Source organism: Notechis scutatus, chromosome Z (assembly GCF_049901735.1).
Source record: "Notechis scutatus isolate UNSWTSFEM ecotype Mainland chromosome Z, rNotScu1.2, whole genome shotgun sequence".
NCBI lineage: Eukaryota > Metazoa > Chordata > Lepidosauria > Squamata > Elapidae > Notechis > Notechis scutatus.
Window position 1 is genome coordinate 141,502,387 of NC_142025.1, and position 17,536 is coordinate 141,519,922.

The following is a 17,536-nucleotide window of genomic DNA, read 5'->3' on the forward strand; positions in this document are numbered from 1 at the left end:
TGTCTGTCTGTCTGTCTGTCTGTCTGTCTGTCTGTCTATCCGTCCGTCCGTCAGTCCGTCCATCCATCCATCCACCCACCTATCTCTAGCATCCATCTACCTATCCAACTCTGTTATTCTATTCCTATTCCTATTCCTATTCCTATTCCTATTCCTATTCCTATTCCATTCCATTCTATTCCATTCTATTCTATTCATCAATCTATCTATCCATCCACCTATTCTTTATTTTGTCAGTTGGAAATGTAACCTATATCCAGATTTATCTATATTTTGAATAAACCTCCATTGAAATCAATGGAACAGAACTAAGTTGGCAGACTATCCATCTGCTTGGCTTGCCATTGCTCCAACAGCATTACCTTCCCAAAGCCATTATATTTCACCAAGAGACTTGCTCGATATTTCTTTCATTTCTTTCATGCCCTCTTCTGCTCCATTGGAACCTCTCCTATCCCAGCATGGCTCACCCTCTGATCCAGTAAAGCATCCCAGGGCCTAAACTTTGTCTGTCTTTCCAACTTCCTTCTGCAGGTACTCAGTCCCAGAACACCGGCAACATCTCTCAGTCCTTCGAGTTAGAGTTGTCTCAGGAAGGATTCAGTGCCTTACACACCCAGGTTAGTCCCCTTCATCTCAGGTTCTCCCGTGCAAATTAGATGTCAATAAGTAGCAGGTCAGACTTAGATAGAAACATAAAATAGAGAGGAAAACAATTCAGAATTAAAGGCCTGTGGAAATGGAGATTAGTGGGCTTCCTTGGACAAATCATTGGTAGAGGCCTTAATCTTTGTGGACTTCAATGTCTGGAAGGAAAGTGTTCAGAATTAGACTTCTTGGGGTTCCTGATTTTCACAGAGGTACCTTGCTTTAGCTAATTAAGGGTAAGGTTTTTTTTGAATGTTTGATTTGTCCCAGATATGGATATTACAGGTGGGCTGTAGAAAAGAAAAATTGAAATGTCTTAGTATTCTACGAAAGGAGGAAGACTTTCTGAAGGATTGGTTTTCTTTCAGTTGATTAACATCTCTGCTTTGCTGTTTCTTTTTAGAGTGGCTCCATACTGGGGGCTGTTGGAGCCTATGATTGGGCTGGAGGACTCTTCCTTTTCAACAGCCAGGGTGATGCGGCTTTTATTAATACCTCCAGCTCCACAAATGATTTGAAATCTGCTTATCTTGGTAAGAGCCACATGCAAACAATCGCTCTAGATCCATTCTGGGTGGAAAGGCTGGGCAGACTGCAAAATTTATTTATTCATATATTTGCATCCCACCTTTAATATTTTTTAATAAATAACTTAAGCTGGCAAACCTCTGCAAAAATGGTGTCTCCAATATATTTTTAAAAGGAGAACTTGAGTAGCTGATCATAGGAGTGTGGAAGCAAGTGTGCACTGTGTTCATGGCCAACTTGATCCTCTTGCCATACAGTAACGAGAAGGGTACAATTTAATCAATGAAGGGTCCTTGTTGCTTTCTGAGTTTTCTTGCAGATGGTTCACTACCCAACTAGGTAACATTATCAGTGTAGTAAGGAGTGCTGAGTGCTGTCAGTTTATATTCTGGTGTCCTGCCTAGTCTATGTGGGTAAGAGCAAGTCTTGGAGATTCTTTGGTTGGGCTGTTTACTCTTTGGCAGTTTCTTGATTGGGATATTGTTTACTTGGTTGTTGTTCTGAGGTTGACCTTGGAGTTAATCTATGCTGATCTGGGTGCCGATTATTGGTGGAGAAGTGCTGTAGTCTGGAGCTGTCTCTTTTGCATAGTCTGTAGATGTTGTTAATGTCTATGTGTCTATTGATGGCTGAGTTGTCAGAGTTCTAGGCTTCTAGAAATTCCCTGGCATTTTTGGACTTGGCCTGGTCTAGGATTGTCACATGAAACTATGGTTAAATCTGTCTACATCTTGTGAAATTAAAGAATTTTAGTCATTTCTTCTGACTGCCAGTTGGCGTTCCTGGATGCATTCTGCCAGTCTTCTGCCTGTTTGTCCAATGTAGTGGTTGTTGCAGTTGTTACCCTGTATGTTGTAGATCAGTGGTCACCAACCAGTGGGCCAAGGACCACTGGTGGTCCGTGAGAAAATTTTGGTGGTCCGCAGGGAAATGTCACCTCCAAAGCAATTAATCCAGGCTGTGCAGGAACACAAGGCTGCGCCACCCACATGGCCCATGGGAACAGAAGGCTTGTGTCACTTGCATTGTGAACAACTTAAGATAGTGAGGGGAGCGGGGAAAAGGGCGGAGGGGGGAACTTGCCCCACACACCCCATGTGCCTGGTCTGGCCACGGGGCTGCTTCTTTCTCTTCTTTCTTCTGCTTTTGGCTGCACGCAAGGAAAGCAGCAAAAGTCTTTCTTTTTCTCCCTCAAACTCCACCAGGAATGAGTCCTTGGGACCCTGCAAGGCCTCCTGCTCCAAGAGGCTGCGCCAGCATGACAAGTCTCCAAAGACTCATTTATGGAGGAGTTTGGGGGAAAGAAAGAAAGACTTTGCTGCTCCAGCTGCTTTCCTTGCATGAAGCCAAAAGTCTCTCTCTCTCTCTCTCTCTCTCTCCCTGCCACCCCCCACCACCCCCAAGAATGGAGCTGGAGATGGTATCCTGCGATCCCAAATAAGAAATGATCGATTAGTAGGAAAACAGGATGGGGAATTTTCCTGCAGACTTTTTTGAGGATTTTCCCAGGGTCTCTGCTGCTTTCTGCAGAGACCCTGGGAAAATGTCAGCAAGCCACCATCAGTCAAAATTCATATTAGTGATCCATGGGATTTAAAATTATGAGTTTGGTGGTCCCTGAGGTCCAAAAGGTTGGTGACCCCTATTGTAGATGACTCCTGTTTTTTTCTTCTGGGGTTGCTGGGTCTTTTGGTGTGCTTAGGATATTTTGAACGGCTTAAGTTGGCTTGTGTTCTACACTGATTCTATGTGGTTGTAGTAGTCTCTTCTGATGCACAATGCTGAAACTTAAATAATAAAAATATTATTTAAAAATGTAATTTGAGAATGTAAGAAAAGATGATATAGGCACTGTTTTTTACTACCATGAACAGTTGCTTATGGCTGGTTTTAATCTTGGACTAAGTATACCCCAGAAGCACCTGCATTATCCTTGTTAGTTGAGAATGCCATTCATAAAAATTTTAAGTAAGTTGTGTGTCTTTGTTTCCTCCTCTTCCTTGTTCATTCCTGCGTCCTCACCAGGTTATTCAATTCAGGAAGTTCAAGTCAACGGACAGAGCAGCTTCGTCGTGGGAGCCCCACGTTATCAACACGTGGGCAAGGTGGTCTGGTTCAGCCAAAGGAGAGGACAGTGGACGCAGAAGTCAGAGCTCTCTTTAAAGCAGGTAAATGGCCTTCTGATGACCTGCAGGAAGGATTTAGCTTGTAGGTATATTTGGATTGGGCGTATGGTCCATCAACCAAGAGAAGAACACTTCTCTCCTCATAGCAACCTTCCAGAAAGAAGAGGGGGACAACCTTTTCTCCAAAGCACTGGAGGGCAAGACAAGAATTAACAGGTGGAAACCTATCAGAGATACAGCCTAGAGGTGGAGCTCTCGCCTCATAATCAGAAGGCTGTGAGTTCAATCTAGGTTAGAGGCAGATATTTCTCTCTGGGCACAATGAGAATAGGTCTGCTGGACAAAACTCCGTATTGGTGACTGGAAGGGTATCCGGTCATTAAACCCTCTGCTAGTTCCATTCAGTTGCCTAGACTCTATCCTGCAAGGGATTATGGGGTTATTAGAAGATGATGCTGATGATCATGGCAAAGCTGCTTTCCTTTCTGTCTCTGTCAATGGAGACTTTTCTGGGACACACAGTGGATAAAGAAAAAAAGGGAGAGGGCATCAGGCAGGGAAACTGGTCAAATTTGGGGAATCCTAGGAAAATATTGTTTAAAATGAAAATTTTAAAGTCCCCCCAGATTGGCTCATATTTTGGGGCTACCCTGTGTGCTGTGGACTTGGACAGAGACAGGAATACTGACTTGATCCTCATTGGTGCACCTATGTACTACGATGGCATTGCAGGAGGAAGGGTCTACGTTTGCCAAAGACAGGTGAGTAAAACACTGGACTGGGGGTTGAGGGCTGGGGCTGGGGTGGGCCAGGCTGGGGTGGACTAGATTTTCTTCCCAGTAGTTTGGAATGTTGCAGGATTCAATCTGGAGGTTTAGTCTTCCAAGCCCCTGTGACTATGCAGGAAAGATGGGGAGGAAGCTAACCACGAGATTTCAAGAACACAAGGGAGTGGTCAGTAGCATCACATTTCAATGAACAAGGATATCATTCAATTTTGCAGCTACTAAGATTGTTGGCTGAGCAGATACAAAAATAGCCAGAGGAATTATTGAAGCCTGGGAAACAGGTCCCTTGTCAGTTAACGGGAGTGCTGATTTACCATCAGTTTATTAGGTACTTAGGAGCTGAGGAATTAGCAGCACAAGGAAACAACAGCCAGCAGCTTAATAGCCGGCTATCAACACCCCAATCAACAAAGAAAAAACCACACACAACCAGGCATCACATAAAATAACCCGAAGCACATATTCTGGTAGAGAAAAGTTCCCTGAGGATGGGCTCCTGTACAAGTCTGAAAGCTCAGAAGACTAAACCTCTGGTCCCAATGACTGACCCAGATTGGATCCCGCAACATTATCCTGGGACACATATATTTGCCTTCATTTGTGAGTTTGGAATGAGTTGCATTAAGAGCCTTGGAACCTTCGAGAATAATATAAACTGAATTTGCATCAGTTTTAAAAAGCATCATTTACTGATTGATTGATTCATTTATTCATTCGTTCATTTATTCACACCAGAACAACTAGACACAAGGACAGTTTTTTCCTCCATGCCATCGTTCTGCTAAACAACTAATTCCCACAACACTATTAAATTACTAGTAGGACAACATTACTATTATCCTTCCTATTTTTCCTAATATCTATTCCTTATCTTCTTATGACTATAAATTTGTTCCTTGTATCTTATTTATATTAATTTTTATTTAGTATCCTAGTATGATTCATGTTGATTGCTTATTTAGCATCCTTTGACTATCAATGAGTGTTGTATCTTATGATTTATGATGAATGTATTTTATGATTGTAATTAGGATTTATCAATTGTTGCTTGAATGTACACTGAGAGCCTATGCACCAGAGATAAATTCTATTCTGTTCTGTTCTGCTCTGCTCTGCTCTATCCCATCCCATCCCATCCCATCCCATCCCATCCCATCCCATCCCATCCCATCCCATCCCATTCCATTCCATTCCATTCCATTCTATTCTATTCTATTCTATTCTATTCTATTTTCTGCTGCTTTTCCCAAGCAGCTAGGCTGAGTCTAGCTACAATGAATCCTGAGGCAAAGTACCAGTGTTTAGCTCAGGTTGTTGGAGAATCAAAAAGACAGAGGCTTGTGGATGTGAACTGATTGATAGAATGGTGGCTGCAAGATAAGGTCAAAAAAGTCAAAATGTCAGCTGCAGCAGTGCCAAACAATCCCCGTTTTTCATTTATGTGCATTGTGAAGCTTTCATTGCACCATTGCAGGCTCCATCCTGACATTTTGGACCATATCCTGCATGAACAGAAATACATGCTGGGCTGTTATTAATGGGTTTGATTTCCCCACCCCACCCCAGGCATGACAGCTTCTGGAGAAAATGCTTTCTGTCCAATTCACGTGTCTTTCCTTCATCCCCATTTCCCAGGGAGAAACATTTTTCTGTGGCAAGGAATTGCAAGGGGAGCCCCATCACCCCTTGGGTCGCTTTGGGACCAGCATAGCAGAAGCTGGGGAAATTACCAGGGATCAGTGGACAGATGTGGCTGTCGGGGCACCACTGGAGGATGAGAATCAAGGAGCTGTGTACATCTTCCAGGGGCAGAGAAGATCCCTCAACCATGTTTTTAGCCAGGTGAGCCTTCAGCTACCCACATTCTTTTTCACTTCTCCGCCTCTCTATCTTCTGATTCTATGAGCTGTGGTGGTGCAGTGGTTAGAATGCAGTATTGCAGGCTGACTCTGCCTACAACCAGGAGTTCAATCCTTACCGGCTCAAGGTTGACTCAGCCTTCCATCCTTCTGAGGTTGGTAAAACAAGGACCCAGATTGTTGGGGGCAATAGGGTGACAGTCCCTCAAGTATTGGAAGACTGCTATCATGTCAACCCTGGTCCGTCTCTTTGTTAGATTAGACATGCCTACTTCCCTCAATTGTTCATTATATATATGATTGGAAGTATCTAGGCAACGTTTCGATGAAGTCTCATTCATCATCTTCAGGCTTGTGTCTTCTGCTCTGTGCTTCTCAGAGACTTCATCGAAACGTTGCCTAGATACTTCCAATCTTATGCAGGAGAAAACCCGAATAACCAAAGACCCATATATATATATATATATATATATATATATATATATATATATATATATATATATATATATATGTATATGTATATGTATATGTATATGTATATGTATATGTATATGTATATGTATATGTATATGTATATGTATATGTATATGTATATGTATATGTATATGTATATGTATATGTATATGTATATGTGTATGTATGTATGTATGTATGTATGTATGTATGTATGTATATGTATGCAGGTCTTGGCATGTTCGGGTCTTTTCACGTGTAAGATTGAGAATATCTTGGCGACATTTCGGTGAGGTCCCACTCGCCATCCTCAGGCTGGTGCTTTTGGCTTTGTGCCAGTGCAAGCAACATCATCATCATCATCATCATCATCATCACAAGCCTGATGATGGCAGATGAGATTCTGCTGAAACGTCGCTACAACTTTAAAAGAACAACTACAATGACATGGGAAAATACCCGAATATATATATATATATATATATATATACCCGAATATATATATGTTTTCTGAGCTTTTCGCGGGTATTTGTATGTGGATCTTTGGTTATTCGGGTTTTCTCCCGCGTAAAATTGGAAGTATTTTGGCGATGTTTCGACCCCCAACCAATGGGAACACAGCCAAGGCCCCACCCAGTCAAGTCGCACTCCCACTGGCAGTTAAAAGAAAAAACAGCTGCAAGCTCACATTACTACAAGAAGCACAAAGACGAAGACACAAGCCTGAAGATGATGAATGAGATTTCGTCAAAACGTCACCAAATATATATATATATACACACATATATATACATATATATAAGTTCCTTTGCTATGTTTCTTCTTTGCAGCGCATCCGATCTTCTATTGTTGCCAATAGGCTTCAGTATTTTGGACAAGCTCTTGATGGGGGGTCAGAACTTACAGGTGATGGACTCCCAGATCTGGCTGTTGGGGCTGACAGACAAGTGCTGCTCCTAAGGTAAAGCTGGTTTCTATTCTGCTCTGTTCTACCCTGAATATAGAATAACAGAGTTGGAAGGAACTTTGAAGGTCTTCTAGTCCTACCCCCTGCTCAAGCAGGAGACCTGTCTATACCATTCTTGAGAAATGGATGTCCAGTCTCTTCTTTAAAAACTTCCAGAAATGCAGCACCCACAACTTCTGAAGGCGAGCCGTTCTACTGGTTAATTGTTCTCACTGTCAGGAAATTTCTCCTTAGTTCTAGGTTGGATCTCTCCTTGATAATCTTCCATCTGCTATTTCTTGTCTTGCCTTCTGGTCCATTGGAAAAAAGGTTGACCTTTTTCTGTGACAGTCCCTCAAGTATTGGAAGACTGCTATCATGTCAACCCTGGTCCGTCTCTTTGTTAGATTAGACATGCCTACTTCCCTCAATTGTTCATTGTATGGTTTAGCTTCCAGATCCCTAATCATCTTTGTTGTTCTTCTCTGTACTTGTTCTGTTCTGTTTTGTTCTTTAAAATATTAATATAGCCAGCCATCTTATATCCAGCTCCCCTGGATTTTATGTAAAGACTATCAGTGTGAATGCACTGTCTGAAGTAGAATAGACAATAGTCCATTTCTAATGAACTGTTCTCATGTCTCTCCTGGTCCTTCTCTTCACTAGACTAGCTGTGCCCAGTTCCTGCAACCGTTCATTGTATGTTTTAGCCTCCAGTCCCCTAATCATCTTGGTTGCTTTTCTCTGCACTTTTTCTAAAGTCTCAACATCTCTTTAATAGTGTGTAATCTTCTCAGAATGGATCTGGAGTAATTCCTTATAGCTCACTCTAATGTGTCCTATTTATATCTGCCGTAGAGCCCGACCTGTGGTCAGTGTGGTGACTGGAATAACCTTAAACCCAACTATCATCCCCATGTCTGCCTTTGAGTGTGAAGGCCAGAATGTGCTGAACAAAGAAATCAGCACAGCGACAGTCAATTTTAAAATCGTAGGAGACATCCGGTTTACCTTCGGTAGGTTTACAGGTCTTCAAAGGTACTGTTTGGGCTCCTGCACAGTTTCTCAGATTATTTCTTCCCCACTGCTCATCTGCATCTGAAGGACAATGATGGAATCTTCTCAAGTGTAGTTTTGATTTGAGTCAGTCCATAGGAAGCCTCCAGAGATCTGAGTAGCACCTGATAAATTCAGAGGGTTTCACTGCACCGGATTATTGTTCACTATTTTTTGCAGCGTTCTTCCATAAATAAATGATTGTGGAAAATTCACCAGAGTATCATTGCAATACAATCCTTCATTAAACCTAGCATCCCTAAAGACAATGCCTTCAGAGAAATCCGAGACAATAGAAAGGACTTCCTAGTTGTAATTCACCAAAATTTTGTGCTCTTGTAAGGGAAGTTTTTAGAATACAGGTGTTCTGAACTTGATTGTAATCTCCTTCAGGCAATAACACTTTCAACACCATTCGGTACACTTTGACCTTGGATCCTGGTCGCCAGAAAGTACGAGCTGTTTTTCACCAGGGTTCGAATTTGTCTACCACCACAGAAGAGATGAAGATCGGTGTGGGGACAGAATCCAGGATGTACCGTATAAAATTACCGGTGAGAGAAGAGGTTTTGGAAGGGCTGGGGATGGGCAGGGTTCAGACCAGAAACAGTTTTTTTTTAAAAAAAGTCTGATCTTTAATGTGGAACGTCAGATGCTGCCATGAAATCAAGCCGTTCTTTTTTGTTTCCCCCTGATTCCTCATGAGGACAGACTTGCGTAGAAGACAGCCTCACCCCCATAATCCTTCAGCTGAATTATACCCTGATGGGAGAGCCAATCCCACAGGCCAACAATCTACGGGCCATCCTGAAGAAAGATGATGAGTCTAATCTGCTTTTGGCATCTGTAAGTCCCAGCGTGCATTCCCCTAGTGTCACTTGGTTGAACAAATCCATACAGGAAAGGTGTGGAATTGAAGTTTAATACAGTGGTACCTGATACTCGACTGCTTTGAATTTGATACTCAACATGTTTTGATGCAAACATTTTGTCCTGGTACTCATGGTTTGTTTGGTACTCAATGTACAAGCTACATATTCAGGAATGGAGGTCATTTTTCTTCCATTTGTGGGTCACCTTCCTTGCACATCCTGCCTTACCTATTTTTATTTTGCATGTGCATGGAATGAAGGGGGATGCATAAATGGTGATAACTGAAATGAGGTGACGGGATGGGCAGGAGAGGGGAAGGACAGCTGCCTTATGACTCCCTATATTATTCTTTATGGGAAAAAAATTGTTTGGTACTAATCCTTTTTGGTACTCGTTGTACTTCCCTGAACCCATTAAAGACAATGTACCACTGTATAAAGATGTAGTGAGTAAAGAGAATGGCCTTGAAGGACAGAGGGAAGATCTGCTAAGGCAGTGGTATTTCACCATCTTCTGCTCAGATGGATGGCAGCATAAATTTGATAAATCAATAAAATAAATGATCAAATAAACAAGGCTTGAGCTCAGCCTATAAAAATAGCAATAGATTTTAGACTTTTATACTGCTTCACAGTGCTTTACAGCCCTCTCTAAGCATTTTGCAGAATCAGCATATTGCCCCCAACAATCTGGGTCCTCATTTTACTGACCCTGGAAGGAACCTTGAGCTGGTCAGGATTGAACTGTTGACAGTTGACAGAATACTGCATTCTAATCACTGCACCAACATAATGTTTTACAAAAGCTCTGAGACAGACCTCCTACGCTAATTCTCGTGAAGATAAAATGAGGAGGAAAGAAGTTCATACAGAGGTGCAAGATTCTGTTGCTACAGCTATTCTAATAACCGTAGCTTTAGGTCTGTTCAGTGTCCATTTCTTAGTCTGGTCTAGCTTACAGAGCTGACAACAGGGAAGTAACAAGCCCTTATACTTATTTCTGAAAATTCTTTCCATCAAAAATGATCTTGCTGGAAGTTTTACCTCAGCAACACAAAGTTTGTTTATTTGTCATGTGACAAGTCTTTCTGGTCATAAAAGCTCAGCTAGTCAATTGACAGATATTAATTTAACATTTATTTATTTTTTCATCATATTTATATAACCACACCTCCCACAAAAATGTGACTCTGGGCAACAAACAATAAGAAAATTAAAAATATATTTTATAAAAACAACAGACAATTAAATATTAATATTATAATTAAAAGGTAAAGAGAGAGCAACAGATGTTAACAATCGAGCCACATCAACAATTTGCCCTTGCCTTGGTGCTCACAGTTAATAATGACAAACCCAGCCTCATCCCTTAAGGTGGATGCCATAGCAGAAAAGGCCTGTCTTTTGGTCCTGCCAGATAGTAGCAATTTAGCAGACTCTTAGTAGTAATAGGACCCATAGCACACCTCTTCTACTGGAGGAAGGACCACATCATGCCTCCTCTGATGGATCTGATGGAATTGTCAGATGTAATCGGTAAGAGGAGGTCCCTCAAATAACATGGATGCAAGTCCATCGAGGAATCCAATTGAGTGGCTGTGAACCAGTGGGTTCTGTCTCTGAAGGACTAAGTCCAAGATTTTCAGAATTAAATCGAGAATCAATTCTCTGCACAAAGCAAGCTTCTACAGGTAGTGATATAAACAAGACGATAAATAAATGTGGTGGTGTCAACTTCTACAAAGAAAGACTTGGAACTGAAAGGTGCATTGTATAGATTCAACTTGTACTACAAGGTTTTCCAACCTCGGCAACTTTAAGACCTATGGACTTCAACTCCCAGAATTCCACACGTCTGGGAATTCATGTGGAATTCTGGGAGTTGAAATCCACGCATCTTAAAGTTGCCAAGATTTGGAAATCCTGCTCTAGCATTTTATCTCTCACCTCACCTATTCATGGAGGCTGATATTTCCTCTCCATCTTTCCCACATGTCCTCGTAGCTGCACTTTGAGAAGAACTGCGGAAGAGATGGAATCTGTAAAGACCAGTTAAAAACATCCTTCAATTTCTCAGGGTACAGTACACTTTTCATCTTTATAGCAACCCCATTTCAACAGACTTCATTCATGCGTGCTAAAAGCTGATCTAAGTCAATGAACAGTATTTACTGTTCAACAGTTGTGTTTAGGTGTTCAATATGTATAAAATTACTGGTAGACCTCGACTTACGACCGTAGCGGTGCCTGGAATTTCCTTTGTAAGTCATGATAGTTATAAGTCAGACATCCGCATGACTAGGTCCAATTTTACACATTTTTTGTGGTGGTCGTTAAGCAAACATGGCAGTCATTAAGTGAACACTGTTAAATGAATCCATGTATTCCTATGGGCATCCCTTACCTGAATCACAAAATGGGCGGCAAATAAATTTGATAAATAAAATAAAAATGGGCATTTTTTTTCTGGAAACCTGCCAAAAAAGCTGTGAACTGGGAAAAATGTTCAAAACTGTCTTCCCGTGATCAAAGAATGCTGCAAATGGCCATAAAAGCTAGCCATGTACCAAGCATCCAAAATATGGTCATGTGATTGGGGGTGTGGGCAGCCATTGGAATTCTGGAACCAGGTCATAAATAGCTTTTGGGGATTCCATTGTAATTTTGAATGGTTGCTAAGCAACCAGTCACTAAGCGAGGACTATTTGTATAAGGCAGAACTCTCACTGCATTACCAGAATACTCTGTTTGGAAACTGGTGTTGTCCAACCTTGGCAACTTTAAGCTGGGTGAATTTAAAACTGCCAGAATTCACTACTACTACTACTACTACTACTACTATTACTATTATTACTATTACTATACACAAAAATGACAGTATACACAGCAAACGAGATAACCATGCTGGGTTTCGTATCACAAATCACTAGTCGAACATTTCCTAAGTGTTTAGTACTGCGTGATGTATCGGTGGATTATGCGAGCAGATCCCAGTAAGGTGGCCTTCTGCAGCTGACCAATGGTGATCTTGTTAGTGCCAATTGTTTTTAAGTGCTTGCCTAGGTCTTTAGGCACAGCACCCAGTGTGCCAATTACCACTGGAACCACCTGCACTGGTTTTATGCCAGAGTCTCTGCAGTTCGATTCTCAAGTCCTGATATCTGGTGACTTTTTCAAGGTGTTTCTCGGCAATTCTGCTGTCACCAGGTATGGCAATGTCGACGATCCACACTTTTTTCTTCTCCACAATCGTGATATCCGGGGTATTGTGTTCCAAAACTTTGTCAGTCTGTATTATTATTATTATTATTATTATTATTATTATTATTATTATTATTATTATTATTATTATTATTAACACAAAAATATGAAATTGCACCTACCAGTTGTTTAGCTGAGGTTGGCCTTTCATATGCATCCAGTTCTTCCCAGAATGTTGTAATGTATTTGCAGGTAGTCCTCAACTTACAACGGTTCACTTAGTGACCATTAAAAGTCACAACTGCACTGAAAAAAGCGACATGACAATTTTTCAAAGTTACGATTTTTCCAGCATCCCCGTGATCATGGAATCAAAATTCAGGTGCTTGTCAACTGGTCCACATTGAGGACCGTTACTGTGTCTGTGTCCCAAGATCACATGATCCCCTTTTGCGCCCTTCTGACAAGCAAAGTCAGTGGGGAAGCCAGATTCATTTAACAGCCGGGTTACTAACTTATCAACTGCATTAATTCACTTAACCAAGGCAAGAAGGGGGACAAAAATGGGGCAAAATTCACTTAACAAATGTCTCACTGGAGAAATTTTGGGCTCAATTGTGGTCGTAACTCAAGGACTACTTGTTTGCGGATACAAGCAATGTTGTCTTTTATAATTGACAAATGAACTTTATCAATGAGCAGATTTTTTAAATAATGCCAATAACCATTGTAACTATCAAGACCGGTTTATCCCAAAGTCTACTAAATTCAGGTGTTCAGATCTTGATACTTCGTGATCTTCTCCAATTCTTTGCCTGCTATTCTATGGTTTCCTGGTATTACCATTTATCCACAAGTTCTTCTTTTCAATCACAGTTATTCTCATTTTATCTGCTTTTTTATAAATAACTCAAGACGGTGAGCATACTTACTACTGCTTATTTTACTACAACAGCAGTCCTGTTAGTTGGATTGTACTGAGAAAGAGAGACTGACTTACATGCCTAAGGGAGGCCTACAACTCACCATCTTCTGCTTTCTAGAACAGTACTTTAACCACTACTCCAACTGATTCTCATCCAGCCACCAATCCTGATCCATCCTCGAGTTCCAAAATCAATGCTCTTATTCTTTGACACCACAGTCATGACAGATCATTTTTAGATGCGTTAGACGAGAAGTCGCCAACCTTTTGGATGTCAGGGACCACCAAATTCATAATTTTAAATCCTGTGGACCACTAATATGAATTTTGACTGATGGTGGCTTGCTGACATTTTCCCAGAGTCTCTGCAGAAAGCAGCAGAGACCCTGGGAAAATCCCCAAAAAAGTCTGCAGGAAAATTCCCCATTCTGTTTTCCTACCAATTGATCATTCTTTATTTGAGATTGCAGGATACCCTCTCCAGCTCCATTCTTGGAGGTGGGGGAGAGACTTTTGACTTCAAGCAAGGAAAGCAGCAGAAGCAGAAAAAGTCTTTCTTTCTCTCCCCCAAACTCCACTAGAAATGAGCCTTTGTGAGATTTGTCTCTTGGAGCAGGATGCTTTGCAGGGTCCCAAAGACTCACTTCTGGTGGAGTTTGGGGGAGAGGAAGAAAGACTTTTGCTGCTTTCCTTGTGTGCAGCCAAAAGCAGAAGAAGAAAGAAGTGGAAAGAAGCATCCCAGTGGCCAGCCAGGGCACAAGGGGTGAATTCCCCCTCTGCCCTTTCCCCCCTCCCCTCACTACCTTGTGTTTATTTTACTTATTTTATTTGGTTTGTCAATTGCTTACAAGATAATAGGTATAAGTAAAAACATAGTTATGAATACAGGGATACATATAAGAAAAATAAAAAAAAATAATAGGACAGGGACGGTAGGCACATTGGTGCGCTTATGCATGTCCCCTACAGACCTCTTAGGAAAGGGGTGAGGTCAATAGTAGAAAGTCTAAAGCTGAAGTTTTTGGAGTTTGGGGAAGAAACCACAGAGTCAGGTAGAGTATTCCAGACATTGACCACTCTGTTGCTGAAGTCGTATTTCCTGCAATCAAGTTTGGTGCGATTAACCTTGAGTTTGTATCTATTGTTCGCTCTTGTATTGATATGGTTGAAGCTGAAGTATTCATTAACAGGTAGGACATTGCAATGTATGATTTTTATATACTATACTTAGATCGGACCAAAGGCGGCGTAGTTCTAGGTTTTCTAGGTCTAGAATTTCGAGTCTGGTGGCATAAGGTGTTCTACAACGAGTAGAGGAGTGGAGAACTCTTCTTGTGAAATATTCCTGGACTTTCTCAACTGTGTTAATATCAGATACATAATGTGGGTTCCAGACTGATGAGCTGTATTCGAGTATTTGTTTAGCAAATGTTTTGTATGCTCTAGTTAGTAGTGTAATATTACCAGAGAAAAAGCTATGTAAGATTAGGTTAACAACTCTTAATGCCTTTTTGGCTATGTAGTTATGCAAGCCTTGTGTTCCTGCGGCCATGTGGGCAGCATAGCCTTATGTTCCTGCACAGCCTGAATTAATTGCTTTGTGGGGGGTGCTTTGTGGGTGACATTTCTTCATAAAATCTCTCCAAACTTTGTTGGACAAAGTATGAGTAGTCTTCAATGCCACACTATCTATAGCACATCTAAAGCCATTATTTAAAAAAACCTGAACATGTAAACCATATTCACAATAATGGTTTTCTTCTTTAGAAAGTCTCTATATATCTCAGGTAGGTTTCTCCAAGTTAAAGGAAGTGGCTTCCAGATGGAATTTCACTTCAAGGATTCTTGTTTTCGAGATTAAACAAGGACATTTCCCCTCTTTCCTTTAGCTTGAATGAATTGGTGGTTGGCCTGACCTCTGAACTCAATGTTACTGTTTTCATCCGGAATGACGGAGAGGATTCTTACAGTACTAACTTGACTTTCATCCATCCATCTTCACTGTCCTATCGCAGATTTATATTAGTGCAGGTATGAAGATAAGAAAGAAATCAGAGACACCAGAGGGGAGAGTGTTGGGGAATGGCCAAAGAAGGTGCTGTCCATCACCAGTGATAATCATCATGTCCTGTCCTCCTCAGACCAACAGAAAATATGTGATTATTAAATGCATCTCTCCTCATGGTACAGAGGAAGTCCCTGTGAGGAAAACCATCTGTGGCATCAATCATCCCATCTTCCGAAGCATGGCTGAGGTACTGTCCTCTTGTATGTTAGTCTAGTGGCCATCTATGAACCCAGAATAGTTGACAGTATCCACCCAAAGTCCAAGAAAGATTGACCATTTCCTTTCAAAGACTGTCTTATGGTGTTGGTAATATTCTAACACGTGGAACCTTTTGCCAATTGAGGAGGTTGGCTTTATCTATAAATTCAAGGGTTAGTAGCAACTCAAGTTGCTAAATGTCCATGGAGATTCTCAGTCCTCCAGGTCATGGTTGTCCCAAAGGTGCTTTTTCAAAAGGCAACTGGACTGTTTTCTCCTTGAAGATGTTTCAACTTCCAGGAAGCTTCTTCAGTTCTTCTTCAAAACTGAAAAAACTTCTTGGACGAGAAGTGAAATGCCTTCAAGGAAGAAACAAAGTCCAGTTAGCTTTTGGGGGAAAAAACACCTTTTTGGGACCTCTTCCTTTGGGACAACGATGACCTGGATGACTGAGAATCTCCATGGACATTCAGCAGCTCAAGGCATTGCAACTCTCTATAAAAAGAGTCCAGAGTGGCTATTTTGTGAGAAGGTTCATAGCTTGTTCTCAAAAATCACAAAACAGCATTAAGATAGAATGCTTTGTACCTGATCTAGTTGTGAGTTCAAAGAATTGCTTCGCAATAAATAATTGTGTACAAATCTGACTCTAAAATTTATCTTGCACAAAGGTCATTCCCATTCCCAATTTCTAGGGATTGTAGCTCTTCAACAGAGATGGGAAAATGACTGAGAAGTTTCCAAGTTTCTCATGGCCAATGTTTTGGTTATTAATGAAGTATACATTTGGATTGAATGTATAACACAGCTCTGCTTTAAGCATTCTGAGTCATCTTCTTTTGTGTCTCCTTCTTTCCAGGTGATCTTCATTGTCACCTTTTTTGTTTCCCAAGATGCAAATCTAGGAAGTGTGGTGAGAATCAGTGCCACAGCTTCCAGGTAAAACTTCCCACGACTAAAATAGCAATAGCTTTCTCTAAGCAATTTACATAGTCAGCATACTGTCCCCAACAATCTGGGCCCTCATTTTACTGCCCTCAAAAGGATGGAAGGCTGACTCAACCTTGAGTCTGGTGAGATTCGAACTGTCAAATTTCAGGCAGTTGGCAGTCAGCAGAAGTAGCCTGCAGTACTGCATTCTAACCACTGCAGCACCACAGTTCTTGCAAACATTCTCCAATGTAAATCAGATTAGCCGCCATGATGTCTATGACTGTTTTTCCACTAGCAATTTACAGCGTTTTCTCAAGTTATAATCTTGTGCAAATGTTCCTTAAATAAATTCAACTTCACTGATACTGAGGTTCTCACTGTTATATCAGATGATGTTGAATGTGATATGATAGGGGAGGGAGGACAGGACAGCTGTAATTAAGAGAGATGCAGGTGTGCTGTGATTGAAGCTGTGCCCATTTTTCCTTGCATCCCTCCAGTGAAAATAATGTCACTGTCACAAAGGACATGGTTTATCGAATGGAGCTGCCCGTCAAGTATGCAATCAACATTTTCATCAATAAGTAAGTGGCCTCCCCCTGCTTATATCATATCTCAAGAAGTTGCTATGAAGTCTTAGATTGTTTGCACAGCCACCTATGTGAATCCATTTTTCATGATTCACATTGCTAAGGAATGAGTGAAGCACAGCTGTAATCTTAATTAACTGAAAATTATGGTCAATCACATAATGTTCCCCCCCCCCCTCAACCTTTCACTTTTCCAGCTTGGCTTCATCAACCAAGTATGTTAATATTTCTGCCGGACAGGAAGATGAAACCCAGACTGTGGAACATCATTACGAGGTGAAAGAGATGTGGATCGTTTTGTGGTCAAGGAGTTAGAACAGAGAGGGGCTTATTTATTAAGATAGA

The 17,536-nt window shown here is 41.2% G+C and overlaps 1 protein-coding gene across 1 annotated transcript in view; it reads left to right on the plus strand.

The window, feature by feature from the left end:
* Positions 1–17,536, plus strand: part of LOC113422487 (integrin alpha-X-like) — a 45,535-nt gene that overhangs the window by 17,797 nt on the left and 10,202 nt on the right. Inside the window, exons 9-23 of the mRNA XM_026683475.2 lie at positions 535–620; positions 1,052–1,181; positions 3,202–3,344; positions 3,920–4,063; positions 5,726–5,932; positions 7,233–7,363; positions 8,207–8,364; positions 8,798–8,958; positions 9,116–9,250; positions 11,281–11,354; positions 15,292–15,433; positions 15,544–15,657; positions 16,528–16,607; positions 17,102–17,185; positions 17,389–17,467. Coding sequence (XP_026539260.2) covers positions 535–620; positions 1,052–1,181; positions 3,202–3,344; positions 3,920–4,063; positions 5,726–5,932; positions 7,233–7,363; positions 8,207–8,364; positions 8,798–8,958; positions 9,116–9,250; positions 11,281–11,354; positions 15,292–15,433; positions 15,544–15,657; positions 16,528–16,607; positions 17,102–17,185; positions 17,389–17,467 — 1,868 coding nt within the window. The remainder of the gene's footprint in view (positions 1–534; positions 621–1,051; positions 1,182–3,201; positions 3,345–3,919; positions 4,064–5,725; positions 5,933–7,232; positions 7,364–8,206; positions 8,365–8,797; positions 8,959–9,115; positions 9,251–11,280; positions 11,355–15,291; positions 15,434–15,543; positions 15,658–16,527; positions 16,608–17,101; positions 17,186–17,388; positions 17,468–17,536) is intronic.